The sequence below is a fragment of the Plecotus auritus genome (genome assembly GCF_963455305.1).
Source record: "Plecotus auritus genome assembly, chromosome: 7".
In the NCBI taxonomy this organism is placed as follows: Eukaryota; Metazoa; Chordata; class Mammalia; order Chiroptera; family Vespertilionidae; genus Plecotus; species Plecotus auritus.
The window spans coordinates 72226008-72252322 of NC_137774.1; the positions used below are offsets into that span (position 1 = coordinate 72226008).

Sequence of the window (26315 nt, forward strand, 5' to 3'; positions counted from 1 at the left end):
GCAGTAAGTGGGAGTGTCTGCGGCGAGAGGTTCTGCCCCGCCCCCAGTCCTGGCTCCTGGGTTTTGGTTTCCTGATACTCAGTAAGGTGAGTCCGCTGCTGGTGGGCGCGGGATACAGCCTGTCTGCGACGCTGCCTTCCCAGGGGCCAGCCCGGGCTTGTACGCGGACACGAAGTTGAGCCGCGCCGGGAGTGCCGGAGTTTCGTCAAGCCCGGGGCTAGCTGGGGCGCGGAGCCCGAGCCGGGCTCTTTCGGAGGCCGGAACGGCTGGGCCTTCGGAGCCTCTAGAACGAGCCACCACCGTGTCTCCGACGCCTCTGCTCCCAAGTAGGAGGCTTTCGCTAACTCCCAACCCCCGGCGTGCGCCGCGGCCTGCCTGGGATCACCCTGTAGCTCCTGGTGAGATCCTGGAGGTCTGCCCAACCAGAATACAGGACAGTTGGTGGAGGCTGTCTGACAACTTGAACTTTTCCTAGGTCATATTGCGCATTTCTTCTGAGACTTCGTGCGCTCATCGGTGAAATAAAAGCAGTATTTCCCCCACAGTTTCCTTTGAGGACTTTATGACTTTTCTCCTTCACAAGATAGTTCTAGAAACTATCGGAAAGACAGACTCTTTCCACTCCCAGGGACTTGTGTTGTCTTCAGGAGTTTGGAGTCAAGGCCAGTGAATGAGAAGGGCCTGTCTGCATCCTGTCCTCAACATCTTCAGAAGAACTTCGTTTCTAGGATTTAGAAAGACTTCTCCAGGGCTATGATCCCTCAGGCTTGAGCTGTTTACGAGGAGAAAACTGTCTCCTGAGCCCCAAAATGGCAGCTAAGATGGAGATAACTTTGAGCTCTCAGTCCCACATTCAGGCTTCTTCCAAGCAAGAGAGACATATCATAACAAAGCTAGAAGAGAAGCGGGGGGCGGTTCTGCAAAAAGACTGCCCCAATCCTGAAGTCTGCCGCCAGAGCTTTAGACGGTTTTGTTATCAAGAGGTGTCTGGACCCCAAGAAGCACTCTCCCGGCTCCGACAGCTTTGCCGGCAGTGGCTGCAGCCGGAGGTGCACACCAAAGAGCAGATTTTGGAGCTGCTGGTGCTGGAGCAGTTCCTGAACATCCTGCCCCCAGAGATCCAGGCTCGGGTCAGGCATCGATGTCCAATGAGCAGCAAGGAGATGGTGACTCTGGTGGAAGATTTTCACAGAGCAGCCAAGAGACCAAAGCAATGGGTAAGGAGGGTCTTCTCTAATGGTCCGTAGGATTCCCCCCACCCCTATCTGGATAGTGTTTGGTTTCTGGGCCCTCTCTAATTAGAGCCCAGAAATGGATCAGATGGCTTCAAACATGTTTTCTGGCCTCTATTTTAGGAACATTCCCCTACCCCCAGATGTACCAGGTTTTCAGAAAACCCACCCATGGGCGCTTCCATGACAAAGTGGAGGATCAAGTAAGGTTATTGAGTCTTTGCTGACAGATCTCCCTTCCATTCCTTTTGAAGGTTTCCTACAATCAGGATTCTTAGCAGATAGCGTAATCCTGTTGGGTAGGAATTTGATTTATGAGCAACTTCATTGAACCTTGTTCCAGTCAAGTGTCTTGCATATTGCCTTTGGATCAGGAAGTCACAGCTCAGTTGGCTAGTATTCCTTTCAACCCTCACCCTCAAAGTCAGACCAAAGTTGGATCCTCAGCAGGAAGCAAACAACCATGTGCTTTGGGGAATGGAAGTGGTTAGGAACAGGAGTGGGGCAGTCCTCTTAGAGCCTTGGGCAGAACAATTTATTAGGTAAAGATGGTTTTTAATGGCTCTTACTACACTGCTTCCCAATTCTACAGAGCCTATTTTTAATAGTTGGGAGGCAGGTGGGTTTAGGATGGGAATCTGCTGAACCAGTGTCATGACTGACCCTGTTGTCTGCGCCTGCTCTTTAATGACTTTGATTCCAGGCCTTGAGCAAGGCCCAAGCTTTAGGATTCTCCACTCAAGAAGTATTGGCTGATTTGAAGCAGCCTCATTCTGGTCATTCCCCATGTCCTTCCCTGTGTTTTCTTTGAGAGTTTCAGCAATCTCTATCAAAGTTTACCTCCAGTCCATTATCAGGAATTCCCAGGGTAAAGGGTCATTACAGAGCAGTGAGAAGTCAAGCTGCCTTGAGTCAGTCCTCTGGCTGCACTCTAATGCATGGGGCTTGTTCCTAGGTGGCTGTTTGTATGCAGGGGCAGAAAGTGCTCTTGGAGAGAACTGGATCTCAGCTTGGAGAACAGGAACTGCCAGACTTTCAACTGCAAACTCCTAGGAGATACCCTAGGGAGAACTGTTTGGAGGAGCCTTTCCAGGCAGGACTTCAGGACCAGTTTAGCCCCCATCAGTGGGAAAAATCCCCACTCCTTCTGGAGCCAGCCACCAAATTGGCTGGGACAGGTAAATGCTCTTTGCCTCCTCTCTCCCTCTCATCAGTCTTCATCTCCATCAAAGCATTCATGGGTCTGAAAAGTCATAGATGAGATGATGATGTTTTTTTAAAATGTTGTATGTAATAGATCTTTATGCCTGAAAAAATTTCACTAATTAGAATGGTAGTGATATGCCCAGCCGGTGTTGCTCAGGGGTTGAGCATCAACCTATGAACCAGGAGGTCACAGTTCAGTTTCCAGTCAGAGCACATGCCCGGGTTATGGGCTTGATCCCCAGTGTGGGGCATGCAGGAGGCAGCCAGTCTATGATTCTCTTGCATCATTGATGTTTCTATCTCTCTCTCCCTCTCCCTTCCTCTCTGAAATCAACAAAAATATATTAAAAAAAAAAAAAAAGAATGGTAGTGATACTACACATAAGAACTATGTTTTTATTTTCTGTTAATGACTATTCGACAATGCAGTACACAATAGGACTGTTCTAGTGCTTTTCTGTCCCTTTTAGAGCTTCCTATATAGTGTAGACAGATACAAATATGACCGCTGATGAACTTCCATGCAAGCTGTTTCATCACTTAAAATGGTCCTATACTAGTATTTAGAAGGGGCCTACAGAATATTCTTTTCATCAGAGAAAAAGCCCACTCCATATTATTTTCTGCCTCCTTCTCCTATGACATTTTCTGTGCTTAAAACTTTTGTGTCCACTTCCTTACCTATCTCTGGTACAATGCCAGGATAACTCTCAGCCCTACTCCACCCAGCCCTATGACTGCTAAAACTGAGTGACAGTGACCTTTGGCCAGTCTTGGTGAAGTAAATATAGGATATAGTCAGCAAGTTAGAGAGTTACAAGAAAACTAGAGCCTTGATTCCTTCAGAGTTGCTACAGTCAGTGAAACACTTTGATTTGATTATTCTCAGAACTCGAGAATGGAGAACTGGGGCATCCAATAGAAAATCATTGTGACTCTGGCTGAGGTCCTGCCCCATAATCTATGGCCTTCGTGGACCTGAATAAAGTGGACCACACACACTCCCTTCCCCTGGCTCAGCAGAGGCAACTGGCTGTGTGTACTATCTTCCTTCATTTGTACATTCTCATGCTTCTCATTCCTAAGATCCAACAGTGTCTTCCTTCAGAGCTGCACTGTGCAGTATAGTTGCCACTAGCCACATGCAACTGCGTAGATGTTATTTATTGAGATATAATTCACCCTTTTAAAGTGTGAATTTTAGTATAATTACAGTGGTTTTTAGTATAATTACACAGTTGTGCAACCATTACCACTAATTTCTGAATATTTTCATAACCTCAAAAAAGAAACCCATACCTCTTAGCAGTCACTCTCCATCCCTCCCTTTCTAATCCCTAACAACCACTGTCTACTTTCTGTCTCTTGATTTGCCTATTCTGGACATTTCATTGTCCAGCATCATGTAAAATGTGCTCTTTTGTGATTGGCTTCTTTCACTTAACATATTTTCAAGGTTAATCCATATTGTAGCATGTGTCAGTACTGTATTCCTTTTTAAGGCTAAATGATATTAATGGAAATTTTGTTTATCAGTTGATGGACATGTGGGTTTCCACTTTGGAGTATTATGAATAATGCTACTGTGAATATTTGTTTACAAGTACACATGTTTTCATTGCTCTTGGTTATGGAGTGGAATTACTGAGTGATATGGTAACTATGTTTAACTTTTGGAGGAAATACCAGACTGTTTTCTAAAGAGGCTGTGCAATTTTACATTCCCACTAACAGTCTATGGGGATTCCACTTTCTTTAAATCCTTGCTAACATTTGTTACTGTTGTCTTTTTTATAACAGCCATCCTATTAGGTGGGAAGTGGTATCTCATGGATGTTTTGAGTTATTTCCCTAATAACTAATGATGTTGAGCATCTGTCCATATGTTTATTGGCCACTTATATATTCTTTGGAGACATGTCTGTTCAGATCCTTTGCTCATTTTTAAATTGAGTTAGTCTTTTTATTGTTGAAAGAGTTTTTTACATATTCTGGATACTAGACCCTTATATAGAATTTGCAAGTGTTTTTCCTATTATGTGGGTTGTCTTTTTACTTTCTTACTTTTTGTTGTTAATCCTCACCTGAGGATCATTTTCTCCATTGATTTTTAGAGAGAATGGAAGGGAGTGAAAGAGAGGGGGAAAGACAGACAGAGAGAGAGAGGGGGTGGGGGGAAACATTGATGTGAGAGAAACACATTGATGGGTTGCCTCCCACTCAAGCCCTGACCAGGGCTGGGGATGGAACCTACAACCCAGGTAGGTGCCCTTGACTGGGAGTTGAACCTGTGATTCTTCAGTGCTTGGGCTGATGCTCTAAGCACTAAGCACACTGACCAGGGCTCTTTTTACTTTCTTGGTAGTATTCTTTGAAGCACAAATGTTTTTTATTTTAATTAAGTCCAGTTTATCTGTTTGTGTTTTTGGTCACTTATGTAAATTACCATTGCCTAATTCGAAGTCATAGGATTTATATCTATGTTTTATTTAAAGAGAGATTGGTTTAGTTCCTACATTTAGGTCTTTGATCCATTTTAAGTTAATTTTTGTATATGTTATGAGGTGGGGATCCAACTTCCTTCTTTTGCATCTGGAAATCCAGTTGTCCCAGCACCATTTATTGAAAAGACTATTCTTTCCTCATTGAATTGTTTTGTCAACCTTGTTGAAGAACAATTGATTATAATTGCATGGGCTGCTTATTTAAATTAATTAAACGTGTAAAATCCAGTTTCTCAGTCATACTGGTCACATTTCAAGTACTCAGTAGCTGCATGTGGCTAGTGGCTGCTATATTGAATAGCACTCGCACACATGTACACACACACATATTGCCTACATGTCAAGAATTTTATGGGATAACACAGCTCTGGATCCTCTGACTAGCCCACAGGCTATTCCAGCTAATTTCCATCCTGATTCTCAATCCTGTTGGTTAGAAGTTGGGTAGGTAGTTTCTGTAAATAGGATGCATATCTAACCCATATTCCAGGTTCCAAACACAAATGCTGTCAATTTTATAAGGAAAGGAAATCCACATTCATTAGATTTACCGTTATTTGAAAAAGTGGTGGTCATTCAATGTCCATGAAGAGAGAGTGAATTTGCAAAGTTGAAATTCCAACTCTCTTTCTTCTTTTTATTCCTTAGTTGATACTCAGGTCTTTAGGTTTGCTTTTCCCTATTTCTCCTTTCCTAAGCCTTTCCTAAAGTTGGTTCCTAACTTTAACATAAATTTCCAGGTACCACCCCCCAAAGATTCTGACTCAGCATTCTGCTTGTTTGGTAAGTGCCCCAGATGAGTCTAATGCAGGTTGCCAGTGGAGGACCACAGATTGAGAAACCTTACAGTATATTTCATAACTCTTTTGGTGAGGTTTTTTCTTTGAAGCCCAAAATATAAAACAGATTCTTTCTAATTATAGAGGCCCCCAGAATGAAAAGTGAGAACAAGGAGAATCCACAACAGGAAGGGGCTAAAGGAGCAAAGCCATGTGCAGTGTCACCCAGCAGACCCAAAGGGAATCGTCTGCAGAGTCCTGAACCAAGAGGGGCAAATATGAGTGAATCCCGGTTGTCACGAAGGCAGGTCAGCCCCCCAAATGCTCAAAAGCCATTCACTCACTTCCAGAGACATTACAGGGAACTGGAATATATCATCAGCCCCCTAAAAAACCATCCACTGAGAGAGCTGAAGAAAAGCAAAGGAAGTAAAAGAAGCCTGAGCAGTCATTTGCAACGTCTTAGTCACCAGACGACCCACTCAGTGAAGAAACCTTACAAATGCGATGACTGTGGGAAAAGCTTCACATGGAATTCAGAGCTGAAAAGACACAAGCGAGTCCACACAGGGGAGAGACCCTATACCTGTGGAGAGTGTGGTAACTGTTTTGGGCGGCAGTCAACTCTGAAACTGCACCAGCGGATCCACACTGGAGAGAAGCCATACCAGTGTGGCCAGTGTGGGAAAAGCTTTCGCCAGAGTTCAAACCTTCACCAGCATCACAGACTTCACCATGGGGACTGAAAGCAGAGCTTTGGTCATTCTGTTCAGAAGGAAGGTATTCGTGTTTCTCCTTTCCCTTACATATAAATTATAAAGACTGTCTGCGTGACTTACAAGGAACGCAAGAGGTCCCTGGAGAATGATAGTGTACATTTCTCTGGTGAGGGATCCCAGAAGAAGCTGTTGGGGACATGACCATGCATGGTGACAGGGTGAAGAAATGGCAGGTCTGAGCATTAGTTGAAAGGGATCTGGGGTCTCTGCTGGAGAGTGGGGCATAACTACTGAAGGAGCATCAGGATGATCCTGCAGGTGTCCCTGTCCCATGTTAAATCTTTTCTGCACTGCTTTATTTATCCTCAAGGGTATATTCTATATATAGTTATACATTTGCTGTTATACCAGGCAATCTTTATCATGCACACACTTCTTTAATAAAGATGGGTGACACACAAGAATTTCAAGGCAAAAGTTCATTGGAATATAAATATCCTAGTATTCTTTCTGTAATTCCTGGCTGTTCATAACAAAGGACACATGAAGGGAGAATATGAACATACTTGTGTGAGGAGAGGGTTTCCAGGTAATTAGTGCTTTTACCATACACACACATATTGAGGGATCTTTTTATATCAAAGCACTCTTGATTTAGGAAAAGAAAACCTACACAGCTGCTTCAATCCTGTCCAAGGGATAGGGAAAAGCTACAACCAGGAGCAAGTAGTAGATGTCGACTGCTAAGCAGATGTCAAAGGGAATCCTTACGACTCTCCTTTCTCACTTGCCAGTAGCTTTAGGAATAACAGAATAATTGGGGTAATGAAAATGTTCTAAAACTGGATTATTTCAATAATTCTTTTACTAAGAATTATTGAGCCGAAACCGGTTTGGCTCAGTGGATAGAGCGTCAGCCTGCGGACTGAAAGGTCGCAGGTTCGATTCCGGTCAAGGGCACGTACCTTGGTTGCGGGCACATCCCCAGTGGGAGGTGTGCAGGAGGCAGCTGATCGATGTTTCTCTCTCATCGATGTTTCTAACTCTCTATCCCTCTCCCTTCCTCTCTGTAAAAAATCAATAAAATATATTTTTTAAAAAAAAGAAATGGCCGAAACCGGTTTGGCTCAGTGGATAGAGCGTCGGCCTGCGGACTGAAGGGTCCCGGGTTCGATTCCGGTCAAGGGCATGTACCTTGGTTGCGGGCACATCCCCAGTGGGAGGTGTGCAGGAGGCAGCTGATCGATGTTTCTCTCTCATCGATGTTTCTAACTCTCTATCCCTCTCCCTTCCTCTCTGTAAAAAATCAATAAAATATTAAAAAAAAAAAAAAGAATTATTGAAATGGGTTAATTATATATGTAATTAAGCCAAAATGAGGTTTCTAAAAATGACAAAATATACTTAGTTAAAGTCCTGGAACTAGGCCTGAGAGATTACCTAATCCCATTCCTTTATTCTCTCATAATGGAAATTAAAATGCAATTATTATACAATTTTTAGTTACCCTGGGCAAGCCAGCTGATCCCCCAGTTGAGAGAAAACTTTTGGTAGATGGGTGCACTATCTCAAGCAGAAAACTGGTAGGTAGCATTCTTCCTAAAGCATCAGTATTCTAAAGCCACTGCCAGTCACCTCAGGACTGTGGCTTGTGCTGTCATTACCTCCCTCCCCATTACATTGTTCCTTACAGCAAAGGGTCAAGTGCACACACTTGCATTCCTGCCTTCCAGGTATTTGTACACACAGTTTCCTTTGCCTTTAGAGCCTGCACACGCCCCCCTTCCATCCTCTCTCACTTCACAAGAGTTGCCTGCTCTGCAAATCCTTCTCTGACAAGTTCTAGGCATACTTAGACTTAATGGCATGTCACTCCCTGCACCACTCTGCACACCAGTGGTGCTCAAACTGGGAGTACATTTTGCCCCCAAGAGGAGATTTGGCAATGTCTGGAAACATTGTTGGGGAAGGAAGGATAGCTCCTGGCCCCTAGTGGGTAGAGACCAGGAGTATGGCTAAATATCCAACAGTGCACAGGATGACCCCCACAACAGAATTATCTGATCCAAAATGTCAATAGTTCTAGGGTTGGGGAACTGTATCATACAGGATAAAGGGTCTTTAAGGACAAGAACCTGTTGTACCACCATTTTAGCTGTTGGACTTAGCCCATATGCCACCAGGAGAAATAAAGAAATAGGTGTCAGTAATTGAAGAGCCAAGGGCTCCTCGAGGCCCATTTCTGTCTGAATCAGAGATCCTGGTGACAATCTGTTGAATGCAGTAGATGAAACCTTTGGTCTTTGGAGCAGAGGTGGACTTAATGGAAGCCCAGTGGCCTTCATCATAATGTTTGGTGACCCTTTAGACTCTAATCCACAGTCCCCTTCCCAACAAATATGTTAGATATTAGAAGAGTTCATCTTCATTATTAGGCCTAGACCAGCGGTTGCTACTGGTGGTCCGTGGACCACTGGTGGTCAGTGAGGTCCGAAAGGTTGGTGACCACTGGTTTAAGGAAACTTTTGGAGCAGTGGCTGCCAACTGGTAGTCTATGGACTACTGGTGGTCCGTGGGGTTTGAAAGGTTGGCAACTGCTGGCCTAGACCATACCTCACTCCTGTCTGCTGCCTCTCACTGGTCAGGGCCTCTTTGGTTCCTCATTCTGTTCCTACCCTCCCCACCTCCTTTTTCCACGCCAATTTCACTGTTGTTTCTTAACTTCCCTAATCTTATATCTGTATTAATTTCTTATGGGTGAACAGCACAAACACCTCAGAGTTCCAGAGGTCAGAAGTCCAAAATCAGTTTCGTTGAGCTGAAATCAAGGTGTAAGTAGCCCTGGTTCCTTCTGGGGGCTCTGAGAGGTGAATCTTGTTTCCTTGTGTTTTTCAACTTCTGGCTGCTTGTATTCCTTGGCTTGTGGTCCCTTCCTCCATCTTTTTTGATTTTAACATTTTTTAAAAATATTTTTTATTGATTCCAGAGAGGAAGGGAGAGGGAGAGAGAGATAGAAACATCAATGATGGGAGAGAATCATCGACCAGCCGCTTTCTGTACGCCCCCCACCGGAAACCGAACCCGCAACAGAGGCATGTGCCCTTGGCCAGAATTGAACCTGAGACCCTTCAGTCCGCAGGCCAACGCTCTATCCACTAAGCCAAACCCGCCAGGTCCTTCCCTCCATCTTCAAAGTGCATCCCTCCAGTCTCTGTCATCACATCACCTTCTCTGATTCTGACCCTCTAACTTCCCTCTTATAAGGAATATTATGATTATATTGGCTCACTTAGATAATCCAAGATAATCTCCCCATCAAGATCATTAATATAATCACATCTGCAAAATCCCTTTTGCATATCTAAGATCTAAAACATGAAGGAACATAGATTTCCACTTTTCTTATTTATAAGAGTTGGGACAGAAACTCTTCCTTAAATTAGAGCTCTGTTTCTTTGGTATACTTTGAACCTGTGTGTATATGTTTTCTCTCTTCTAATTACAAAATTGATAATTGTTGAATCTTAATGTCTTTGGGTACCTGTTCAACAGTGAACCTTGAATAAAGGTGACAAAATCACCACTCTGACTACCACTCATTCCCAAAAGGTGATGCTACCTTACCTCCCCCAGCCCAGTTTTCCTTTGGCAGATAAGGTAATGAGTGCCTGTGAGGGTCTGAGGGCCTGGAAGAAAGTTCCTCAGCATCCAGCCACATTTGCAGGTCTGATTTTAAAGAGGTGAAGGGGGAGAAAGAGAGAGTAACATCAATTGGTTGCCTCCTGTATGTACCCCGACCAGGGATTAAGCCCACAACCTGGGTATGTACCCTGATTGGCTTCAACCTGCCACATTTTGGTGTATGGGACAATGCTCCAACTGAGGCACACCAGCCAGGACTGTACTCAGTTCTTCAGATGTAGGTTCCCCCTGTTCCCTTCACCTATTCATGGTTCCACTAAAGAGTCTCAGCACAAAACACTGATCTGCTGTTTTGGAATCAGCTACCCCATGTAAGAAAATATCATTATTGTATGCTTTTTTATGGCTAAATAATATTTTATTGTATGGATAGATCATGTTTTGTTTATCCATTCATTAGTTGATGTACATTTGGGTTGTTTCTACTTTTTTATGAATAATGCTGTATGAACATTCATGTACAGGTGTTTTGCAAATACCTTAATTTCAAAAACTCAATGAAAAGTTTGTCAGAGAGCCTAGAGTCTTGTGAGAGTAGTGCCATACACTAGTGTTTCTAGAGTACCTGCAAGCAAGAATAGGTGCAAAGGTCTAGGGAAGGGCTTACTCTAGAAGATGGGAGAGACGGCATCCCCTTCAGGAGCAGCTTTAAGGAGGGCAGAACATCTAAAGATGGTTACAAATTAGGGCTCACCAGTGTCCCACTGGGAGGTATGAGAATAGGAGCATGGGACATGGGCATGTCTGTTGCGAGTGATGTGGGGGGCACCTGTACAAAGGATTCAACCTTGTCAGGAGAGGACGGTAGCAGTATGCTTTCATCATCAGGAGGGAAAATCTGAGTTGACGGATTCTGAGAGTGACACACTCTTAGGAAATGATTGAGCTCAGGAAGTGATACTGCAGAGAAGTAGAGTTCATGCAGAGTGTGGGTGTTCAGACCAAAGACAATGCCCTGAGGGAGGTTTTTACCTTTTGGAAAACTATAAGAAAGGAGTGTCTAGAGACAGTTCAGCATAGCCAAGTGTTTTTAGTCTGCTTGGGCTGCTATAACAAAATACCATAGATTTGGAGGCTTATAAACAACAGACATTTATTTCTTACAGTTCTGGAGCTTGAAATCTAAGATCAAGGAGCCAGCATAGGCAGGTCATGTTCTGATGAGAATCCTCTTCCTGGTTCATAGCAGGCTGAGTTCTCTGTGTCATGTGAGCATGATTGAAGGGGTGAAGGAGCTCTCTGGGGTCTCTTTTATAAGGGTCCCATTCATGAGGGCCCCCTCCCCCCCGACCCCCAAGAACTAAGTACTTCTAAAAGATTCCTGCCTCCTAATACCATCATCTTCGGGGGTTAGGATTTCAACATATGAATTGTGGCAGGGTTGGGGGGCACACAAACATTCATACCATGCACCAAGTGTGAATGAACTTTGGCTTTGGACAGACCTAGATCTAACCTTGGCTCTAGTTCCTGTTTCAAATGTGTTTCTTCAACTCAATAAGGTTTAAATAAGAAAATCTGAGTTATGTCTTTCAGCATGATGAGTACCCTAGCTAAGGCAAAGGCTCCATGGAGCATAAATGCCTCATTCCTTAAGAGGCCTGGTCCCCCCTCGGGGTGGCTCTCAGGGGTCTGGTCCAGATATTACTGGAAGTGTGGACCAGTGGGCAACACTGCCTCAGGCAAGGCCAACCTACAGCAAAACTGGGAAGGTGATCAAGTCTGCCTCTAACTACCCCACATTTTACTTTACAAACCTTTTCAAAATCACAGTCTAGCTCTAGCTGGTTTGGCTCAGTAGACAGAGTGATGGCCTGTGGACTGAAGGGTCCCAGGTTTGATTCCAGTTATGGGCACGTACCTCGGTTGCAGCCTCCTCCCTGGCCCAGGCCCTGGTCAGGGCTCATGTAGGAGGCAAACAATGTGTTTCTCTCACATCAGTATTTCTCTCTGTCTTTCCCTCTCTATTCTAATCTCTCTAAAATCAATGGAAAAAATATCCTTGGGTGAGGATTTAAAAAAAAATCAGTCTATTGCTGAAAGCAAAAACCAAGATTGTCCACAGTCCAGCTGTTGCATAGATCCTTCTACCATCCTATCTAATAAAATAGTAGTATGCAAATTAACCATCACTCAGCTACACCCACAAGCCACGCCTAAAAGCCACACCCACCAGCCAATCAGGAGTGAATATGCAAATAAACCCAACCAAGATGGCTACGGCCACAGAGAGCAGGAGGGAGGCTTGGGTTTTCCTGGTGATGGAGGAAGCCAAGCTTTCCGCCTGCCCTTGCCGGCCTAGGCCTCCACTCAAGGCTACAAAGTTTCAATGATAGAAGATACATAAACCCAAACAGAAATGGCTACAGCCACAGAGCTCAAAAGAGCAGGAGGCTAGGGTTGCCCCGGCGATGGAGGAAGCCAAGCTTTCCACACACCCTGGCCGGCCCAGGCCTCTGCTTAAGGCTACAAAGTTTCAATTATAGAAGATACATAAATCCCCCCAAAAATGGCTGCCACCACGGAGCAAGCAGAAGGCTTGGCTCCGCTCCAGGCTACAAAGTTTCAATTGTAGAAGATAAATAAACCCCAGATACCAGGGCCTCCACTTGGGTCACCAGGGGGCGTGGCCGGCCTGCAAACCACCACAGGCCCCTTGCCCAGGCCGCCTCACACCCCAAGGGAACCCCCACCCTGATCCGGGACACCCTTCAGGGCAAACCAGCTGGCCCCCACCCGTGCACCATCTAATAAAAGAGTAATATGCAGATTGACCATCACTCCAACACACAAGATGGATGCCCCATGTGGTCAAAGATTCTGCCCCCATGTGGACATAAAATGGCCACCACAAGATGGCCAGCAGGGGAGGGCAGTTGGGAGGGACCAGGCCTGCAAGGGAGGGCAGTTGTGGGTGATCAGGCCAGCAGGGGAAGGCAGTTGGGAGGGACCAGGCCTGCAAGGGAGGGCAGTTGGGGGTGGTCAAGCCTGCAGGGGAGGGCAGTTAGGGGTGACCAAGCTTGCAGAGGAGGGAAGTTGAGGGCAACCAGGCCTGCAGGGAAAGGCAGTTGGGAGGGACCCAGGCCTGCAGGGGAGAGCAGTTGGGGGGTACCAGGCCTGCAGGGGAGGGCAGTTAGGGGTGACCAGGCCTTCAGGGGAGGGCAGTTGGGGGGAACCCAGGCCTGCAGGGGAGGGCAGTTAGGGGTGACCAGGCCTGCAGGGGAGGGCAGTTAGGGGCAAACAGGCTGGCAGGGGAGCAGTTAGGCATCAATCAGGCTGGCAGGGGAGTGGTTAGGGGCTGATCAGGCTGGCAGGCAGAAGCGGTTCAGGGCAATCAGGAAGGCAGGCAGGCGAGCAGTTGGGAGCCAGCAGTCCTGGATTGTGAGAGGGATAGTCGGACATCCCTCGAGGGGTCCCAGATTGGAGAGGGTGCAGGCTGGGCTGAGGGACACGCACCCCTGTGCACAAATTTCATGCACCGGGCCTCTAGTACCTTAATAGACCGTCATCCAAATTCTTGTTAGAAATTTTCATAGATGGGGAACTTGTCACTTTACAAGGTACAATATTTCACTTGGGGGCTGTCCTCATTGTTTTAAGTTCTAAGATGCTGGACTTTCAGTCATGTAGGCCTTTGCCTCTGGATCCCTGGTTGTTTCTGTCAATACCTTGGAGAGGCAATGGGCAGAGGCAGAGAACTGGGAATGAGGGGGATCATGTTATAGCTTCTAGAATGCCCCACACAAAGGCTTTGTAAAAATCTGTCGGTCTTTTTTATTTTTAAACTTTTAAGGTTGACACTATTGCAGATGTCCCCTATTTTCCCTCTCTTTGGCCACTTCCACCCAACCCCACTTCCCCCTCCCTTGGCCTTTACCACACTATTGTCTGTGTCCGTGGGGTATGCGTATAGTATATGTTCATTAGCTAATCCCCTCACCTTCTTTATCTAGTCACCTCCTCCCCTCTCTCTGGCACCCAGCAGTCTGTTCCATGTATCCATGCTTTTGGTTCCATTTTGGTCAGTTTATTTTGTTCATTAGTGAGATTATATGGTATTTGTCTTTCTCTGACTGACTTATTTTGCTTAACATAGTATTCCATTGTGTAAATGTACCACAGCTTTTTTATCCTCTCATATGCTGATGGGAAAATCTGTTGGTCTTAGCTCCTCAACACAGAGAAGGAGCCCTCAAGGGAAGTTTGTTTTCAGGGTGAAGGTGAAGTAAAACATTTGGAGACCCAGACATCTCTGCAGAACATGCCCCTGTATGTCTAGTTCTGAGGCATATACCACATTGAGCAAGATAATTCCCTGGGAATGAGGTTCTGTTCTAGAAGGTGACAGTAAGAGTCCGCTCTGATCCAGGAATTGAAGGTCGTAGATCAACCAGAAGCCAGATATGTACCCTCAGGAAAGGGATATCAGAGCCAAGGAGAATGTCCTTTCTCTTGAAGAAATTTGCTCCTAGTGAGTAAGGGACCTCCTGAGGCAGGTGGATGGGATAGGACAGTTGTATTCCAAAGGATACTTTGAGGACAGCTTCATACCAGCTGGGACTGTACCTAGGAACGTCATACTCTGTCCGTAGGGTGTTGTTGGGCACCTGGGTTCTCCAACTTCTGGCTGTTTTTTCCTAGAAACAGAAAGTACAGGTGAACAGGATAAGCTTACAATACATGGGGTCAGCTGACGCATTAGCTGAGGTCCTTGTAAGGTTCTCTATTAGAGAAGTCAGCCCACTACCCTGTGCTCTTTCCAGAAGTCTCCAACCAATAAACTCCAAGTCATTGTGTCGCTCCCAGCTCTCCTCAGAAGAACATAGTCTCCCTGTCCTTCCTGGCCAAATGAAATCTCTCTCATAACATGATGTGCCTCTTCTCTATGGCATGCACCATAACTGCAATGTCACACTCACTTGTGATTAAAGCATCTCCCTAGAAAGTTTAGAAACACTGTAAATTCATGAGGAAGCAACAGGTCTTCTCTCCACAAAGCTACCAACCATCATCTCTGCTTTCTCATCCCACTAAATTATCACTCTTTCCTTTAAATCTATCTCAAAGTCAACCTTTTTTCCTCATTCCCATGACCCCCACTAAAGGCCCTCATCTCTCCCTCACTATATTATAGCAGCCTCCTGAGTGTGTCATCTTTGGCTGGTCCCAATCTGTAGCGTTTGGTTGCAGAATTATCAACACAATGCAGGTCACATTGAAAACCCTGTCCCTGCCTTCCTGTCCCACCTCCACACGGGAGCACCCCTCATCCCGGGATGGTGTGCTAGATTGGTGATGGCCCCCGAACTGACCCAAATAGTGGGGAGCTGAGCCTGGTGTCTCCTCCCCTGGGCTTGGGACTTGATGGGCAGATGGGGCATAGGTACCAATGCCTATGGATGAGGACCGGGCCCCTCTACAGAATGTACACTGTCCAGTCACCCAACCTGAGGAAGCCTTGTTTCTTTCTTTTCCCCAACTATAGGAGAGCATTTATTTGGTGAATCACAGTGGTAGAAAAAGTAATTTGTAGGAGAAATGGGCTTAGGAAACAAGTTATACAGGCAAAAGAAGAGCCCTTGGAGCTTGGGAGGGAGGAAGGTAATGATAACAGCACCTGGGGGGTAGGAGGGAAGGAAAGGCAAGGGTTTGCTCCCAGGAGGGAGAGCGGAGGAAACCTTGTTTCTTATTGCCTGGCATCACTGTCAGTGTGAAGAGGGGCCCGGCCATTGAGGAACCCTCTGAGAAATGGGTGTTATGAGGAGGGAAAAATAAAGGAGGCAGAGATGGGGGTATATTCCAGGTAAAAGGAAAAGTATGTTCACAATTCTTGAGAAATTTAATAGCCTGGTATATTTGATGAACTGTAAGAAAGTCTGCAACTAGGGAGTGAGAAACAGACAAACAGAATACAGAAAAGAACAGCTGGAGTTGGAGCTAGCAGGGCACCAGAAGTAAGCCTGTGAATTTCAGTTCCCAACCTTGGTGGCAATTCTAATGCATCTGGTCTTGGCACTTCCATAGGCATGCCCTGCTGGTGGCCAAGCACAAGTTGCAGGGGTTCTTCTCCAAGACTGAGCAAAGATTTCTGGGAGCCCCAGCCAGTGCACCCTCACCTTCCACCCACTAATCGCTGCCCCTGTACTGCCAAGGTGGAACAGAGAGGAGGGGAACTTGATGTCTAGTGTTGTCTCCCAGAGTAGCACTGGAATTTTCTTCTGAGTTCCCAGGAGCATATGACTTTACCTCCATTATTAATGGGCCCTGTCTAAACCACAATCCCAACAGTTTTCAAAACTCACCTCATTGCATCTAAAACCACTTAACTGTTAAAAAAAAAAAAATCACCTCATTGCCATCATAAAAAAGCAGTTAGCCTTGGCTGGTGTGCTCAGTGATTAGAGTGTTGGCCCATGCACAAAGGGTTAAGGGTTTGATTCCTGGTCAAGGGAGACAACCAATCCATGTGTCTCTTTCACATCGATGTTTCTCTCTCCCTCCTTCCCTTCCACTCTCTATGGTTGAAGATTAACAACAACAACAACAAAAGCATTTATTAGATGTCAAACTGCACATCAGACAGACATAATTACTGCCTAATAAGAGCTTGCAATCTAGAGCTAAGCCTGATGCAAATACACAAAAAACAGTAAAATCAAAACATTAAACAACAGTACAAGTGTATACAACAAATATACTTATGAAGTATCCAAAGGAACTGGAGATTGCAGCATATTCACAGATTTCTATACATGTACACTTATGTCATATCCCTATCCTCCCCAGGCTGTTAATGCGAGGAGGGATGTTAAAAAAATAAAAGACAAACCAGGCTGGAGGAGGTCACAGTTCAATTCAGGTCAGGGCACATGCCCGGGTTGCAGGCTCAATCCACAGTAGGGGGCTTGCAAGAGGCAACCAATCAATGATACTATCTCATCATTGATGTTTCTCTCCCTCTCCCCACCTTTCCTCTCTGAAATCAATAAAAATACATCCTATATAATAAAAGCCTAATATGCAAATTGTTCAACTAGGAGTTCGACCGCTCGCTATGATGTGTGCTGACCACTAGGGGGCAGTGCAGAACATGGCTGGCCTCCGCAACACAGTGCTGGCAGCCCCAAAGGGCCCTGACAAGAGTGGGACTGTGGCGGGATGGTGGAGCAGGTGAGCAGCAGCACCAGGCCAAGGCAGGTACAAGCAGGGGCCATCGCCCCACAGGTGGCGACAAGGGCCAGCAGGCCCCCCAGGCTGGGATGGGGAACTGGGGGTGGGTGGTGGCGATCAACCTCCCGAGGCGCATGGGCAGGGGGCTGTGACCTCTTGCCAGCTACCTGGGGGTGGGGGTGATGGGGACAGACATGCGGAGGTGTGGTGAGAATGCAGGGTGTCTGTTGAGCTCACTCTCACTCCCCCTACTACCCTTCCCTGGGATACCAAGGCTCGCGCACTGGGGAAGCCCCCCCCCACCCTACCCCCACCCCCGCGCTCAGGTGCCGGGTGCCCACTAGGAGCCCGTCCCGCACCCCCGTGGCTTGGACCACAGGGGCCCGCCAGCCGGTCAGTCGGGCTCCCGTGGGTTCGCGCAGGAGCTGGTCTGCGAGGCCGGCTGGGAGAGAGCAAGCTGCCTGGCTTCTGTGCAGCCCTGCTGGGCAGCCCAGAGGTCCACGCTGCACCCCTGGCCACACTCACTGCATCTCTGTGTGGGGACTCCAGCACCATGACTCAGGTGGAGGGGGGCGCGCGGGGCCCAGGGCTCAGGGGCCCAGGTGCTGCCCAGGACCCAGAAGTCAGCTATGACCTGCCCTTCCACCCCAGATGCTCACACTTCAATCGCTGGCCAGGCCTAGGGACTGCACTCATGCACAAATTTCGTGTATTGGGCCTCTAGTAAGTAATGTAAATACATAAATAAATAAAAAAAAGTCAAATCACCTGTAGTCAGATGGGCCTGAAAAGATGGATAATGGTCATACTGTTATCAGCTCAACAGCTCTCTCAGGCTACAAAATTAAAACAGATGAATGTATACACACATTTCTAATGAAGATCATTTAGTTACTTTTTAAACATATGGTCAAAGCAAAGACACTTTCCTACTGAAATACTATAGAAATAACAAGATTAATGAACAATTCAAAACAGACTCTTCAGACAAACTATAACCTGCTTTGCACACACGTGTTAAATTGTCAGATTACTTTGAGCAAAATCTGCATTTTCAGGTTGTATGACTTATCAAAACAATGCCACTTGCCTGGCCGGCGTGGTTTAGTGGTTGGGTGTTGACCTATGAAGTAGGAGGTCACTGTTCGATTCTTGGTCAGGGCACATGCCCCGGGGTTGTGGGCTGGATCCCCAGTGTGGGGTGTGCCGGAGGCAGCCAATCAATGATTCTCTCTCTTCATTGATGTTTCCATCTCCCTCTCCCTCTCCCTTCCTCTCTGAAATCAATAAAAAATATTTTAAAAAGAAAAAAACAATACCACTAATTATATGAAATCTCAGGAATCAAAAACTTAAAACAGAAAAAAGCGGAGCAATTGGAGAAACCAAGATGGCGGCATAGGTAAACACCTAAACTGCTGCCTCGCACAACAATTATCAAAACTACAACTAAAAGACAAAACAGACACCATCCAGAACCACAGGAAAGCTGGCTGAGTGGAAATTCTACAACTAGAAGAAAAGAGGAAAGCACATTGAGACTCAGAGGAGCTGCAAAAGGCTGAGGTATGGAGACTCGCATGCAGAGAGGACAGGTGGCTGTGTGCACGGGCGGCTGAGTGCGCGGCTGGCTTTCTAAAGTGGGAGGGAGAAGGAAGCTCTCAACTGCACTGAACTCCAGTCCCAGGCGAGACGCTGGGAAACCAGACCCATTCAGGGAGAATCTGGACTGTCAGGAAAAGAGAAAGCACACTGAGACTCGGGAGCTGCAGAAGGCAGAGGTCTGGCGGCGTGCACGCTCAGAGAGGACTGACTGCTGAATGCACGGGAGGCTGAGTGTGTGGCTAGCTTTCTAAAGCGAGAGGGAGACAGAAGCTCTGGACTGCGCTGAACTCCAGTTCTGGGCAAGTTTCTGGGAACCCTGACTCATTCGGCGAGAAACTGGACTGTCTGGCAGCAGGCGAAACTTGAGGGCGGCTTTCTCTCAGAGGTGCTTGCAGCGATTACCGAGAGACACTGAGACCCAGGGGCCCCAGAGGGTAGGGCTGATGGGAAGCCAAGGCTGTCTGCTCCGCCCTGAGACTCCGCCCCATCCAAACTGAGCACAGAGGCTTTTACAATTTTGCAAGTCTTGTCTCATAAGGGTGTCTCCAGCACAGAAGTATTCTCACTGTAGACACAGCTGATCCTCACAGCCAATTGGCCTGGAGGTCAATTCCTCCCAGTGATACCAACAACAATCAAGACTTCACTACTACAAGGCTGTGAACACAGTCCACAAAGGGGTGCACCAAGTGTGTCCACCTCAGGTAACTGGGGAGGCTGAGCCACTGGGCCCTATAGGACACCTAGCACACAAAGCCACTCTATCAACTCAAGGAAGCAGCCAAAATGCGGAGACAAAGAAACAGGTCACAAATGAAAGAAATGGAGGAAAACAAACGACTGGATATAGAGTTCAAAACCACGTTTATAAGGTTTTTCAAGAATTTCCTAGAAAAGGCCGATAAATTTAGTGAGACCCTCGAGGATATGAAAAAGGACCAACTAGAAATTAAACATACACTGACTCAAATAAAAAATATTATACAGAGACCTAACAGCAGACTAGAGGACCGCAAGAATCAAGTCAAAGATTTGAAATACAAAGAAGCAAAAAATACTCAACTGGAAAAGAAAAAAGAAAAAAGAACCTGGGAGAAAACAAGATGGCAGCATAGGTAAACACCTAAACTGCTGTCTCACACAACAATTTCAAAACTACAACTAAAAGACTAAACGTCTATCACCCAGAACCCCAGGAAAGGTGGCTGAGTGGAAGTTGTACAACTAGAAGGAAAGAGAAAAGAGCATTGAGATGTGCACAAGCACTGAGAAGCTGAGGTAAGGAGGTGCGCGAATCAGGCTGGCTGCGGGTGTCTGGGTGCGCTGCTTCTTTCAACCCGAAGGGAGACAAGCTCCAGATTACTCTGAACTCCAGTTTCTGAGGAGACGCTGGGGACCCAAACTCCTACGGAGAGAAGCTGGACTGTCTGCCATTGGGTCGGAAAGTGAGGGTGACTTTCTTGCAGAGGTGTGCCCAGCAATAATTGTTTACTGCACTGAGGCGCGAGATGCGGGGACTTGGAAAGGCGGAGACACAGAGACGGCTGACTGGCAGCCATCGCTGTTTGCCACGCCCTAGCCTAGTGACTCCCTGAGACCCTGCCCCGCACAATCTACAAACCCACCCAAGCTCCACGCAGCGGCTTTTGCATATAAATGGCCTGCCCTATCACAGCATAACCAAACAAACTGCAGTTCTGGCCAGACAGCTCCAAAACCTCCAAACCCCAAGCAAAGAGGAGAAAACTGTAGTTCTCGCTGTACCCCCTGCTGGGTGACCTCAGACAGTAGCTAACCAGCACCCCATTGGAGATCCAGAAGCTAGTGTATCTAGTGGTCAGTGTGAGACGACACCAGATTTCAACTACTCACATCCATAAGTGACACATTCAAGAGGCAGACTCAGTGAGCACCAAAGCCCCACTGAAGCAAGTCCTGCCCCATAAGCGTGTCTCCAGCGCAGCAGTTCTTCCATTATAGACACAGCGGGTCCTCACAGCCAATTGGCCTGGAGGTCAATTCCTCCCAGTGACACCAACAACAATCAACACTTAACTACAACAAGGCTGTACACACAGTCCACAAAGGGGTGCACCAAGAGTGTCCACCTCAGGTAACTGGGAGGCCGACCCACTGGCCCATATAGGACACCTAACACACAAAGCCACACTACCAACTCAGAGAAGCAGTGAAAATGGGGAGAAAAAGAAACAGATCACAAACGAAAGAAATGGAGGAAAGCAAACAACTGGATATAGAGTTCAAAACTACAGTTATAAGGTTTTTCAAGAATAACCTAGAAAAGGCCGATAAATTTAGTGAGACCTTCAAGGATATGAAAAAGGACCAACTAGAAATTAAACATACACTGACTCAAATAAAAAATATTATACAGAGACCCAACAGCAGACTAGAGGAACGCAAGAATCAAGTCAAAGATTTGAAATACAAAGAAGCAAAAAACACTCAACCAGGAAAGCAAAAAGAAAAAAGAATCCAAAAATTTGAAGATAGTGTAAGAAGCCTCTGGGACAACTTCAAGCGTACCAACATCAGAATTATGGGGGTGCCAGAAGAAGAAAGAGAGCAAGATACTGGAAACCTGTTTGAAGAAATAATGACCGACAACTTCCCCCACCTGGTGAAAGAAATAAACTTACAAGTCCCGGAAGCACACAGAACCCCAAATAAAAGGAATCCAAAGAGGACCACACCAAGACACATCATAATTAAAATGCCAAGAGCAAAAGACAAAGAGAGAATATTAAGGGCAGCAAGAGAAAAACAGTTAATTACCTACAAGGGAGCACCCATACGATTGTCAGCTGATTTCTCAACAGAAACTATGCAGGCAGATGGGAGTGGCAAGAAATTTTCAAAGTGATGAATAGCAAGAACCTACAACCAAGATTACTCTACCCAGCAAAGCTATCATTCAGAATTGAAGGTCAGATAAAGAGCTTCACGGACAAGAAAAAGCTAAAGGAGTTCATCACCACCAAACCAGTATTATATGAAATGCTGAAAAGATAAAAATTATGAACAACAAATACATATCTATCAACAAGTGAATCTAAAAATCAAGTGAATTAAAAATCTGATGAACAGAATAAACTGGTGAATATAATAGAATCAGGGGCATAGAAAGGGAGTGGACTGACAATTCTTGGGGGGTAAGGGGTGTGGGAGGTGCGGGAAGAGACTGGACATAAAGCGTACACCTATGGATGAGTACAGTGGGGGGAGGTAAGGGCAGAGGGTGGGGTGGGAACCAGGTGGAGGGGAGTTATGGGGGGAAAAAAGAGGAACAATTGTAATAATCTGAACAATAAAGATTTATTAAATTAAAAAAATCTTAAAACATTTACTACGAAGTTTCACTTGTTTTTAGTTTTAACTCCCTGAATTACTGGGTTAGTATTTTTCTATGTTAAACAGGGAGATGTGAGTAGATTATTCATTACCTATTGCAACAAAGCTCTAAATAAAACTATTTTAAATCCAACTCCTTCAAGAGTAACTAAATTACATAGATTTATTCTGAGGATTAAATTATGTAATATATGTGAATTATCTAGCATGCTCACTAACACAATCGTTTTTACTTTCCTAGATGTAACATCTGCAGAATGGGCAAAAAAATAAATAAAAAATAAAATCTCTTCCTTCTAAAACTTCCTTAGAAACCATGTAAGCAAAATTAAAAGAACTCTAGCAATAACCTTTACTTTAATGAAAACTGTATTTAAAATATTGTGTGTTGTTCTCCAGCTCATACAAATGGAATTTGAACAGTAATTGAGTTACTGAGTTAGAATCCTGGTTTCATTCACTAGCTGTGACATTGTTTATATTTCCTTGATTGTAAAATAGAAATCATAGTGCCTAAATCAAGGTTGTGGTGAAAATTAAATGATATACTACATGGAATGTGTATAAAATGCTTAGCACAATGCCTGGGACAAATAGGGTAATCGTTCCTCAATTTTCAGTATAGATATTGAGAAGCACAAGCAATAATGAAAATTTGCTATATTTACACGATTTTTATAGGTTTGCTGATGAATAATGAGATGCATATTTAATCTGAGATTTTCCCCACACATGGTACATTTATTTATTTATTTATTTATTTATTTATTTATTTATTTATTGTTAATCCTCACCTGAGGATATTTTTTCTGTTGATTTTAAAAAATATTTTTTATTTATTTCAGAGAGGAAGGGAGAGGGAGAGAGAGATAGAAACATCAATGATGAGAGAGAATCATTGACCAGCTGCCTCCTGCACACCCCTCACTGGGGATTGGGACCACAACCCAGACATGTGCCCTTGTCCCTTGACTGGAATCGAACCTGGGACCCTACAGTCCACAGGCTGATGCTCTATCCACTGATCCAAACCAGCTAGGGTTCCATTGATTTTTAGAGAGTGTAAGGGAGGGTAAGGGGAGGGAGAGAAAGAAACCTCTATGTGAAAGAGTAACATCCATGTGAGAGAAACACATTGATTGGTTGCCTCCGGAACACCCCAACCTGGCCAGGGATGGAACCTGCAACCCAGGAACATGCCCATTACTGGGAATCAAACCCGGGACCCTTCAGTTCATGGGCTGACTCTCTAACCACTGAATGACACTGGCCAGGGGCCATATGTGATACATTTAAAAGGTTCCTCTCCTGTGTAGCTCTTCTGGTGGCTTGCAAGCTCGGAGTCCAAAATAAAACCTTTTGCACATGTTTTGCATTTATTTATTGTAGAGAGGAAGGGGGAGGGAAAGAGAGGTAGAAACATCAATGATGAGAGAGTATCATCCATTGGATGCCTCCTACTGGAGATCTAGCCTGGAACCAGGGCATGTGCTCTGACAAGAAATTCAACCGTGACCTCCTGGTTCATAAGTGAAGCTCAACCACTGAGCCACACAGGCAGGCAAACTGAAGGTTTTGCTTGTGTTTATTCAACAGGTGTGTAATGAAGCCTCAAAATCTGTAATTTGGGCAGCATTTCAGAAAGACACTTTGAGGTACTCTGTTATAGCCTACTCCAAAGTGCCCTGCTCCCAGGTGGTGATTCTGAAAGCAAGAATCTGGTAAGCCGTTTCTCCTAGGAGCAGACACATAGGTGAAAAGGATATTTGGAGATAAGTCCACCCCACCACCACCACCTGTATTACACAGGGCGTACCTTCTTCTAAAAGATTGGGAGAAGGGACCTGATCTCACCTGCGACCCAGTTGTCGGGAGCGTGGACACCATCTCCGGTGTGGGAGTGTCTTTTTCAAGACGCCTCAGGGACTTCAGGTCAGAACTGGGAGGGGTGAGAATTAGTCCTTAGAGGTCCAATTTCTCTGCAAAGTTCCTTTACGCACCGCACCCAAGGGCTTACTCCTACCTGGCTGGGCTCCACTTACTGCGCTGGAACTAATAATTTTGGAAAACCTCCCGCTACCCAGGCAGAAACAGCAGAATGCGACCCATTAAGATCTGAGACCACGAGTCCCAGCCACTGTGCCTCCCACGCTCCCATTCTCCCCAACTTCCCCAAGGCCGCCGGAAGTGCCAGGGCCCTGCATTTAGGCAACTCTGCCTTGTGATTGGCCAGTGTGATCGTAGAGGGGCCAGTTTTGTTTTGTTTTTTAATCCTCACTCTTGGATATTTTTCCATTGATTTTTAGAGAGAATGGAGAGAGGGAAAGACAGAGAGAAATATCCATGTGAGAGAAACACACTGATTGGTTGCCTCCTGCACGAGCCCTGACCAGGGCAGGGGGGAGCCTGAAACCGAGGTGCGTACCCTTGACCAGAATCTACAGAATCTAACCGGGACCCTTCAGTCAGCAAACCTAAGCTCTATCCGCTGAGCAAATCCAGCCAGGGCGGAGGGGCCAGTTTTCTCTTTTTTAAAAAAAATTCTCACCCGAGGACAGAGAGGACTGGAGGAAGTGTGTGTGTGTGTGTGTGTGTGTGTGTGTGTGTGTGTGTGTGTGTGGAGAGAGAGAGAGAAAGAGAGAGAGAGAGGCGCGGGGGAAATGGGGGGAGAAACATGGATGTGAGAAACACTTATCCGTTGCTTCCCTACACGTCCAGACCAGGAATGGAATCTGCCTGCCTTTTGGTGTCTGGGAGGATGCTCCAACCACCTGAACAACTTGGCCAGTCAGTCCCAGGCCAGTTTTCCAGTGTTGACCACGCCAGACAGATGGCTCACCGGGCATGCTGGGAGACGTAGTTTTTTCCCGGTTTCCAAGCAAATATTTCCGGTTCCGCTGCCTGGGTCTCCCCGGTGAGCTCCGTGCAGGCTGGAGCCCTGAAATGGAGCTTAGTGACTCCCCAGGTTTGTAATGTTTCAGGGCAGGAAGCAAGCAAGAAGACAAGGAGACTCGAACCTGAAAAATTATCGGCACTGAAAGTTGGGCCCATCCGGCAGTGCCCTGTGGGCCCAAAACTTGGGTCTTGCAGGCGTGAGGTGAATGAGTAGCCCGGAGTGCTGGTCCTAGTCTTGGCCTGAGCTGTCCTCTGTGTCTTGGGCTGTGGGTATGTGTAATGTAACCAGTTGGAATGTATCGGGGTGGAATAGAACAGAGGGGAACAGAGGGGGTAGTCTTCGTGTGACAAAATTCATTCAGATCTGCTTAGGCCTGGTTGCTAGTCGATGTAATCTAGGGCAGCGATTATTAGCCTTTTTCATTTCATGGCACACATAAACTAATTACTAAAATTCTGGCACACACAAAATATACTTTTTGCTGATCTGACAATAAAAAGGTTATAATTTTGATTCATTCACACTGGACGGCTATTGTTGCATTGGCTGTTGTCATTTTTTTATTTAAAAGTCTAATGGAAAAGAGGTCAGTGCCCCTGACTAAATAGTCTGGTATTGCACGTGTTAAAAATCTTTGCTCACACCAGTGTGCCTCTTGCAGCACACCGGTTGAAAATCGCTGATCTAGGGGCATTGTGCCCCAAGACTCAGCAGAACTGAGATCAGGTTCAAAGCCTGAAGCAGGGAGTAGAGTTGGCCATTTGCTTCTTCAAAAGTATGCCTAATGATACCAAACATTGAAATAGCCCCACCGCTACATATTTTCCACATTAATGACATGGGTGCTGTGGTGTAGGGATTTGGAATTTTAAAATTGAGTTCCTTCCCCAATCTCTGCCACTAATTGCTTAGATCTTAGCCAATATATAACTTTGCTTTCCTCAGCTGCAGAGAGCTGGTCAATAAGCTGACTGTTCCCCAGGGCTTGCCATGAAAGGGTTTGTTCATGATCTGTTTCTGAGACCCTGGAAAAATGTTTTTAAGGTCTTCCTGGAAAGACTGCGTTTGGAAAATAAGCTGTCCTCCTGGGTGTGTCAGGAAAATTATGATCCAAGAGAAGGCATCATGCC

General features: G+C 45.8%; 1 protein-coding gene across 1 annotated transcript; it reads left to right on the plus strand.

Annotated features, from left to right (window-relative positions):
* Window positions 1-2: 2 nt before the first annotated feature.
* Window positions 3-10038, plus strand: ZNF174 (zinc finger protein 174). The gene is made up of 3 exons (XM_080681309.1): window positions 3-1217; window positions 2188-2410; window positions 5866-10038. The coding sequence occupies exons 1-3, from the start codon at window positions 810-812 to the stop codon at window positions 6465-6467; spliced, it is 1233 nt and encodes a 410-aa protein (XP_080537435.1). The 5' UTR covers window positions 3-809; the 3' UTR covers window positions 6468-10038.
* Window positions 10039-26315: the final 16277 nt, after the last annotated feature.

Coding starts and splice junctions, on each gene's coding strand:
- ZNF174 (XM_080681309.1), top strand. CDS start 810: ATGGCAGCTAAGATGGAGATAACTTTGAGCTCTCAGTCCCACATTCAG. Junction 1,218..2,187: donor CCAAGAGACCAAAGCAATGG/GTAAGGAGGGTC, acceptor GCTTGTTCCTAG/GTGGCTGTTTGTATGCAGGG. Junction 2,411..5,865: donor CACCAAATTGGCTGGGACAG/GTAAATGCTCTT, acceptor TTCTAATTATAG/AGGCCCCCAGAATGAAAAGT.